The following is a 9,975-nucleotide window of genomic DNA, read 5'->3' as shown; positions in this document are numbered from 1 at the left end:
TCTACTCGGAGAACAATTATTTTTACTTTTTCTAATAGCAAATAATTCATCAATTGAATATCTTTTTATAGAACTATTCAATTTAGAATCATTTAATACAGAACTARTAAAATTATTTTTCTTCAGTTGAGCAGATGATTTGTCGTTTTCTTTTACTCTCCAATACGGTTTAAACTTCGACGAATTATCTGAAAAAGAAAAAAGAAAATTATTAGATTTACTTGAATTTBGAACTTTCTTTTTCTTTGTAAGCTTTTTCTTCTATTTCCTTTGTTTCTTTTTGGTTTTAATCTTTTTATAATAAACATCCTCGGAAACAGGTTTGTGATCAAAATTATTTTGAAAATCTGAAGGTAAATCARAATCCTCAGTCATATTGGTTTTAACAATAAATTATTCATGACTGGGTAAATCATTTGTAAAATTAAACTTATCAACGTCATCATCAGAACAGACATCTGAATTTAAAATATTTGAAAAATTAATTTCTTCATTAAATGCGTTTATTTCTTCTGAGTCATTAGCTTCACATAAAGATTTGTCGCACGAGAAATACTCAGACTCAGCTTGTTCCGTTTTCTTGATAGAATTTTCTAAAGATTCAATTTTATTTAAAAAATTCTTGTTTTTGGTTATCAAATGAAAGCCTTTCTTCCTTTAAAGTCTTTTCCAGTTGAGCCACTTGTTTTTCTAAAATAAGAGTAGGAATATAAAGTTTAGGCTCAACCGGTTTTGCTTGAAGCTCTGCTTTTGAATAACTATGTATAAAATCTGTTGAAACTACAGAGTCTTGATCTTTGTAACTTTCATTTAATTTTGAATAATTAAACGGAACTTGCATTTTGTCTTTGCTTTGACGATTAAGGTCTTCTTTTTGTTCAACCTCGTCAGAATATTTTGTAAACTTTACAGAATAATCGGGACCGCAGAAAATATATTGAGAATCATATAAGGTCGGGGCAGATTTTAAAGTTTTTTCTAAAAATTTCGATTTTCAAACCCCAACCCTTCCCGAGAGTTAAAAAATCTTGCTTCAGATGGTTTGTTTAGAAAGATGTTGATCAGTTTGTTCACGTTTGTATAAAATTTCTTCTTTTTCCTTCAGAGTTTTATTTAACTGAATTATTTTTAAATCAAGCTTACTTATTTTGACAATTTGTTCGTCATTAACTAAAGCTAATGATTTATATTTTTCCTTTAATTCAGATAACTCAGAATTTAAAGCATTGGATTTTTCTTTAGATATTTTGGACTCAGATTGCAAAAACTTAGCCCAATTCAAGTTTCCAGCATTTTCAATATATACTTTAGTATATATTTCTTTTAGCGTTTTTAATTGTTCTTCAAAATTATTTGAACGCAATTTTTCTGATTTTAACTCTTGCTGGAAAGTTTGAATTTGGAGTATCATCTTATTCATCTGTTTAATGCATGTTTGATGAATTACCTCATCATTCATCTGTGAATCTTCTCCAGGTAAATCATTGTCTGATTTAGCCATCAAGCACACATGTGCAACAGCTTCAGCTTCTTCTTCTTCATCTCTCAGGTTCAGCCAATGTTCATCCTCAGCCATAAGAGCTTTGCCAACATCTCTTTGTTTGGATAGAAGAAACTTATTCTTGTAGTAGTCGGTATTACGATTTACCGGCTTCTTATAGTTAATAGCAAAGTGGCCTAGCTTACCACAGTTATAGCATTTGGTGTTCTCATCAGCTACACATTTGCTAAATTTCTTCCCTTCTTCCGGCTTTGTCTCATATTTCTTCTCGAATATCTTTTCTTCATATTTCTTCTTCTCGCCAAACTTGTCTTTGTAGTCATACTTTGAGCCTGACGAGAATCTCTGATTGTTCGAGTGTGGCCTTTTGGAGAATTTTTTCTGGAATGCTTTGGTCAGCATTGCCATTGCTTGCTTGATCTCTGACATTTCAGAATCAGATTCTGAGCTATTACTGTCTTCTGACTCAGATTCACTTGATTGACTAACTTCTTTGACTTTCTTTCCAGATCTGCTTTTGTATCTCTTCTCCTTTCTCTCAGATACGAGAGCCAAAGGATCATCAACTTCTTTCTCTTTCTTCTTTGCATTACGGATCTCCAAAACATCCTGCTCATTTTTTTCAGAGTTTCATATATTTCATGAATATCAATATCAGATAACTGCTTGTTAAATCTGATATGATTAGCAAATGATTTCCACTCTGATTGGAGATTGTTAAGAAACTTAACATTTATCTCTATAGTAGTTTTGGAAATTCCGTTCTTTGTCAACTCGTTTAGCAGTCTGGCAAGTCTGTTATAGATATCATCAAGGCTTTCTCCTTCTTTAGCCTTGAACGCTTCATATGCTGAAATGCAATTTGTAATTTTCAGCTGAGTTCCGACTTTCGAACCCATCATCATCTTCTCTATTTGAACCCACATGTTGTGACCTGATGATTTATAGCTGTCAATGCTCGTGTAGATATCATTAGTCAATGCTTGCATCATATAAGATTTGCAAAGCACATCAGCATGAGCTCTTTCTTTATCTTCGGGTGAATATTGATGTTTCGGTTTAGGTAATTTATATGCATGTACGCCTACTATATTGTCAGCAGGTACTTCTACAAAGAATTCAGCAGGACCGTCCAATAGAAATTGCATGATCATATCTCCTTCTTTCATCCATTCAATGAAGTTCAGAAATCTGTCTCTCCATTGATTATAGTCACCAAGAAAAAGAACTGGTGGCTTGGTATCAGTACCAATAGCCATTGATTCTTTTGAACTCATCTTCTCAGTTTGTATGAAAAATAGGATCAACTGCAGTTCAAAGTTAAAAGACCAGTTTACAAAAATATCTATACTACATTATAAAGGAGATTTTATAAAAGTCTTAAATACAACTTTAAATGCATAAGGTACTCTTTTTTAATGCATAAAGTCTTAAAAATAACTTTAAATGCATAAGGTACCGCCTTTTAATGCATAAAGTCTTAAAAACAAATCCTTATGCATAGAGTACTACAAAATTATGCATAAAATCTTAAAAACAAATCCTTATGCATAGAGTACTCCAAGGCAGCGGTTCATTCTCCCAGACAGCATGCGGTTCCTTCTCCCAGACAGCATGCGGTTCCTTCTCCAAGGCAGCATGCTATTCCTTCTAGGTCTTTAGGTGAGTTAGTTGTGGTGTCGCCGACCATTCTAGATGCTGTGAATTTCTGCATTTAGTCTAAGAGCAGGTGGGTTTTACAAATCCTTCATGACGAAGAAGCTATGCGAAGGAGAAGTTGTTCATCATGGAAGAAGAAGAAGAAGATCCGATCTGTTTGAATCGTCACCTGATGAAATTGTTATCTCCATCCTATGCAACCTCAGTTCTACCTTTTCTTCTTCGTCTGATTTCGTCACTGTTCTTCTTACGTACGTTTTGGTTTCTTCATAAGCATACGAAATCTCTTCTCCGTTTTTAGATGCTTTCTTTGATTTTCATCATTGTGAACTATAGAAAATCTAATCTCATCTGTTTTATGTTTTGATTTCATGTTTATAGATGTAAGAGGTTGAATAAATTAGGTGTTCATCCTTTGGTTTTGTCGAACGCTTGTTCGGAAACGCTTGCCGTCGGAGCTAAAAACTGGTCGGATGAGGCTCACCGGTTTCTGAAATTGTGCGTCAACGCCGGCAACAAAGAGGCGTATTATACTCTCGGAATGGTAATTAGTAATTAATTCGTAATTAGTATTGTGAAAACCGACTTGATTAACGGGATTTTCATCAAAGAAATCGATAGTTTTCTTTCGTTTGATTAGATATTTTTGGTGTTTTTTCTAGATCCGATTTTGTTGTTTACAAAATCGAGGAAGTGGAGCGTCGTTAATGGTGAAGGCAGCGATTAAGTCTCACGTGCCGGCACTGTACTCCTTGGCTCTTATTCAGTTCAACGGCAGCGGTGGTCTGAAGAATGACAAAGACCTTCGTGCCGAAGTTGCTCTCTGTGCCAGAGCGGCTTTTCTCGGCCATGCTGACGCTATCCGGGAGCTATGGCACTGCCTTCAAGATGGTTATGGTGTACGGAAAAATGTTGAGGAAGGACGCCGTCTACTCGTGCAAGCCAACGCGCATGAGCTTTCGTGTATCTTCCACCCCTTTCAACTCAACCGTCGGCGACACCACAACTGACTCACCTAAAGACCTAGACTTCACCACCCACCACTCCGCCGCCATAGACGACGGCTTCACCCTCAAGAACTTCAAAGCCAAGAAAGGTTCAATAGATGTAAGTCTATTCATCCATCTTTCTTATCATACAATCCAGGTATCTTTTTCATGTTCTCTGCAAAATTCATATTAATAATTTAATAAAAGAAAAGTTTAATATATAGGGAGGCTCCCAATACCCTTCTTCACTTGCTGCATATCTTTTAGGTTACTGTGTTGGTTCCCATCCATCAAGAACTTCAAACCACTACCAATAAAAATAATATTATTAAGTTTTTTGTTTATGGATTTAGTTTGGTTAAAAAAAAATATTATTAAGTTTTTTGTTTAATAAAATACAAGTTTTTTGTTTATGGATCTCGAACAGAAGCGTCTCATGCTCTAAAGGTTTCAGGAGGAGGTAAGCCTGAATTGCTATGGATAGTGCGGCACATTTCCAGTATAATTTTTGTTTCATTGAGATTAAAGATCCAAGTTCGTTACATATAGTAACCTTCTCAGTCTGTGGTGTACCTAACATTCTACACTTAAGTTGGAAAAAATTGAATAGTTGTCACTCACCCCAACGTGGAATAGAATACATTGAATGTTTAATTCCTGATGCTTTCTATTGGAAGAGTTATTATTTGTTAGTTAAACAGAGGATCATTTGGTTTGTGTTGTCCAGGCTCTTGACAGAATGCAGTATCATAGGTTTGTTGGGAGGGGGTCCATAATCATGGGGATAGGTATATTGAGGTTTGCTATGCAGCTGTTGCAACGGTAGATTTAAAGGACTGATTTTTATGATGCATGTTTCTAGGAGAAGTTTTCATTGGCATATGTAAACTGTAGACAAAGCTGCCCATAGGAAAGGAACTATGATCTTTACATTGTTCAGGAAATGTTATGGCCCTTTCACTACTCATTTAGTCACGAGAAATTTATATTTTTCCTACAAGTATTGAACAGATTGTGGTTTTTTGGAAAATTTATATTTAGTGCTTGGGAAAATAATGTTTTGTGTTCATGATTTTCTGATTTGTTGCTGTATCCTGTATCCAAATTGTAGCATGTCTGGATATGGTTTCATCCGAAGCTGCTGGAGAGCTTCGATACCCATCTGACCCAAAGAAAAACGAAGGATGGAAATTTTCATTAATTGGAGCCTTCCAGTGTTGTAACCACCTTTTTGATCATATTCGTTGGATTAAATTTATCCAAAGGTTGAAATTTGTTTTAAGGTTTTCCATCGTTTTTGTTGGTTTCATTTCCTCCCTGTATTGTTCTATTTCTCATAATTAATTTTCTTCTTTAATAGGTGTCATCTTTTTAGTTAATCGGCTTTCTTCAAAGAGAGGGATGATTTGTTGGGTGTTTGCTGAAGATAAATGATCCTTGCATAAATTTTTAGGGTGTTCTTGTTTTATTTTTAATAGATTAAACTTCAAAAGAATGCTTTTATGTAGTCAAGGGAACCTTTTCTTAGATGGAGTTGATCTAATTCATTTGTTTATTGTACATTACATTTGATAATCAATTTAATTAAACTAAATTTGTACATTTGATTAATGTTGGTAGATGATTAAATTTGTTTGGTTTTGTCCAATATTTGGGTCAATTATTTAATCATTTTTACCATATTCGTACATCAAGATACAAATACAAATATTATGTAAAATGATTTTTTTTTATTCATTAATAATTAGGTTTGGTTAGGTTAGGTTGATGTAAATATATTGGATTTTTAACTATCATATAATTTATCGGCGCTCGAGACCATTGAAACCATAACTCTTATTTATTCAAATCATTTACATTTATGACTCCCGCCGCATTGCGCGGGTATACAACTAGTATCTGATAAAGTGTGAACTAGAATAAGCACACATTCAACACTTAGACAAAATTAAGCACAAACACTTATCCGGATTAGTAATCCGGTCAAATTTATCCGGTTTACAAGTCCGGTCAAAAAGATAGACAAAAACAAGTTATTCGGATTAGAAATCCGGGCAACAAGTAATCATAAACCGCACAAAGATAAATTGCTCAAAGAGTCTAAGTTTTAAACCGATCACAAAGTCAAACTATTAAACCGATCAAAGAATCAAACAATTAAACCGGTCAAAAGTCAAACTATTAAACCGATCAAAGAATCAAACAATTTAAACCGATCAAAAGTCAAACTATTAAACCGATCAAAGAATCAAACAATTAAACCGATCAAAGAATCAAACAATTAAACCGATCAAAGAATCAAACAATTAAACCGATCAAAAGTCAAACACCGTTCAATTGAATACCGTCCAAGATATATACAATTATAGAAATAAACCGCTCAAAAAGTCCAAGACTTACCAAGCGGATTCTAAACCGCAAAAACTTACCACTCGGATTGTTTAAACCGTTCAATATCCGCACAAGATACAAGTTTCTTACCTGCCGGATACTTTAAACAGCTCAATAAATCGATCAAGGGTTCAACGGTTTACCAACTAATCCGCACAAGTTATCAACGGTTTACCAGCCGGATCAGTTAAACCGCACAAGATATCCTCACGAGTGTTGTCCGGTATAACCTATCAAAACAAAGCTTGAAAACACACGGATGTTAAATTGCACAAGTATTAAGCGGATAACATCTTAAACCGCACAAGCTTTAAGCGGACAAAGATTCAAACAAAAACACAAATTTCACACTTTTTACCAAAAATTTGGATCAAAACATGAAAAATTATGAGTTTTGAAGAAATTTTTCCAGAAAACTAAAAATCGATGTTCGACTAAATCAGCCTCAAAACTTGTTTAAAACGAAAAATGGTGTGAATCAAGATTGTTTGAAATGAAAAACCGAATCTAACAATACAAATCTTTACAATTAACACTCAAAATATGAACGATTTGGGATCAAAAATCAATCCGGACGAAAAAAAATATCAAGAACAGTGAAGAACAGATCGATAATCTTCAAAAAATCGAGCAGAAAATGTGGAAATCAGATAAATCTTCAACCCAAACTGCTGCAGTCCGCTCTGATACCAATTGTTTGTCCCTAAATTCACTGATCAATCTTCATTAAGCTTCACAACAATGGCAGATCTGAATATTGCATTCAAGAACAATAAGATAGTTGAGAGGAAAAGTCAATGCATTCAAAGTATAGTCAAACTCTCATTTACATAATATGATTTACAAGTAAGCTCTCTCCTCCTAATTACAAAGACAACCTACTATTTATATGGTCAAACCTACTAACACAAGACAAAGTCAAACTCCTATAAGAAAAGTCAAACACACTGACTTTTACAATTATAGACTATATTTAATTTTCAAGACGAATACAAGACTATATTTATATTTAACTTCCATGGCTGCCCCTTGAATAAAAAACCATTTAAAATCCTAAGAAGAAGTATCGATAGAAGATCCATTCAAAGAGCCTCTAAGCGATCACAAAGGATCTGTGAAAAGGCTTATGTGATTAAAAACATTTTTCTTCTTCAAGAGGTTTTATTATTTTGAGAGAACATACTCCCCCTCAAACCTTGCAAGTCTCTGCGAGGTTAAACCTGTTTACTATAAAATCAAGTGAAAGGTTATTCAAGAAATAAAAACTATATACAAAATAAAATTTAAAGGAAAAGATATATACAGAAAAGAATAAAGAATAAGACAACCATCAACTAGGACTCTGGACATGTCATGCCTATTTTCTCTACAAGGAAATTGAACCTTTTCTCATCTAGGGCTTTAGTAAAGAGGTCAGCCAATTGAAATTCTGATTTTACAAAGTATAATTCGACATTAACTTCTTCAACTTGATGTTTAAGGAAATGGTACCTTATGTCGATATGCTTTGTCTTAGAATGTTGGACTGGATTAGCTGAAATTGCAATAGCACTCTTTGAATCACAGAGGATGGAGATTTTGTTGACAGAGTAGCCGTAGTCACGTCGTTGGGTCTGCATCCATAGAGCTTGTGAACAACAACTTGCAGCAGCTACATATTCAGCCTCTACTGTGGAAGTTGACACACAATTCTGCTTCTTTGAAGACCAACTCACTAGTTTTCCTCCAAGAAACTGGCAGCTCCCAGAGGTGCTCTTTCTATCAATTTGGCATCTACCATAATCTGAATCCGTATACGCCACTAGATCAATATTTGAATGCAGAGGGTACCATAGTCCCAGAGTTGGTGTCTTCTTTAAATAATGTATGATCCTCTTAACTGCGCTAAGATGTGATTCTTTAGGATTAGCCTNCTATATTGTCAGCAGGTACTTCTACAAAGAATTCAGCAGGACCGTCCAATAGAGATTGCATGATCATATCTCCTTCTTTCATCCTTTCAAAGAAGTTCAGAAATCTGTCTCTCCATTGATTATAGTCACCACGAAAAAGAACTGGTGGCTTGGTATCAGTACCAATAGCCATTGCTTCTTTTGAACTCATCTTATCAGTTTGTATGAAAATAGGATCAACTGCAGTTCAAAGTTTGAATTAAAAGATCAGTTTCCAAAATATATCTAATAAAGTGTAAACTAGAATAAACACATTCAACACTTAGACAAAATTAAGCGCAAGAACTTATCCGGATTAGTAATCCGATCAAGTTTATCCGGTTTACAAGTCCGGTCAAAAAGATAGACAAAACAACAAGTTATCCGGATTAGAAATCCGAGCAACAAGTAGACATAAACCGCACAAAGATAAATCGCTCAAAGAGTTTAAGTTTTAAACTGATCACAAAGTCAAACTATTAAACCGATCAAAGAATCAAACAATTAAACCGATCAAAAGTCAAACATCATTCAATTAAATACCGTCCAAGATATATACGATTATAGAAATAAACCGCTCAAAAAGTCCAAGACTTACCAAGAGGATTCTAAACCGCACAAACTTACCACTCGGATTGTTTAAACCGTTCAATATCCGCACAAGATACAAGTTTCTTACCAGCTGGATACTTTAAACCGCTCAATAAATCGATCAAGGGTTCAACGGTTTACCAATTAATCCGCACAAGTTATCAACGGTTTACCAGCCGGATTAGTTAAACCGCACAAGATATCCTCACGAGTGTTGTCCGTTCAATATCCGCACAAGATACAAGTTTCTTACCAGCCGGATACTTTAAACCGCTCAATAAATCGATCAAGGGTTCAACGGTTTACCAATTAATCCGCGCAAGTTATCAACGGTTTACCAGCCGGATTAGTTAAACCGCACAAGATATCCTCACGAGTGTTGTCCGGTATAACCTATCAAAACAAAGCTTGAAAACACACGRATGTTAAATYRCACAAGTATTAAGCGGATAACATCTTAAACCGCACAAGCTTTAAGCGGACAAAGATTCAAACAAAAAAACACAAATTTCACACTTTTTACCAAAAATTTGGATAAACATGAAAAATTATGAGTTTTGAAGAACTTTTTCCAGAAAGCTAAAAATCGATTTTCGACTAAATCAGCCTCAAAACTTGTTTAAAACGAAAAACGGTGTGAATCAAGATTGTTTGAAATGAAAAACCAAATCTAACAATACAAATCTTTACAATTAACACTCAAAATATGAACGATTTGGGCACAAAAACCCCAATCTGGACAAAAAAAGTTCAAGAACAGTGAATAACAGATTGATAATTTTCAAAAAAATCGTGAAGAAAATGTGTAAAATGGATATATCTTCAAATCCAAACTGCTGTAGTCTGCTCTGATACCAATTGATAAGTCCAGAAATCATACAAACATGAAGCAATCTTCAAGAATCATGATGAA

General features: G+C 34.4%; 1 protein-coding gene across 1 annotated transcript in view; it reads left to right on the top strand.

The window, feature by feature from the left end:
• Positions 1 to 4,170, top strand: part of LOC112516166 (F-box protein At5g50450-like) — a 40,699-nt gene extending 36,529 nt beyond the window's left edge. Inside the window, exons 2-5 of the mRNA XM_025123188.1 lie at positions 3,056 to 3,163; positions 3,231 to 3,411; positions 3,542 to 3,704; positions 3,823 to 4,170. Of these exons, the coding sequence (XP_024978956.1) occupies positions 3,056 to 3,163; positions 3,231 to 3,411; positions 3,542 to 3,704; positions 3,823 to 4,170 (800 nt within the window). The remainder of the gene's footprint in view (positions 1 to 3,055; positions 3,164 to 3,230; positions 3,412 to 3,541; positions 3,705 to 3,822) is intronic.
• The last annotated feature ends 5,805 nt before the right edge of the window (positions 4,171 to 9,975 follow it).

Source organism: Cynara cardunculus, assembly GCF_001531365.2.
Source record: "Cynara cardunculus var. scolymus isolate 2C chromosome LG 8, CcrdV1, whole genome shotgun sequence".
Taxonomy (NCBI): Eukaryota; Viridiplantae; Streptophyta; class Magnoliopsida; order Asterales; family Asteraceae; genus Cynara; species Cynara cardunculus.
The sequence above is the reverse complement of the archived record's forward strand: the minus strand, read 5'-3'. Positions and strand labels throughout refer to the sequence as shown.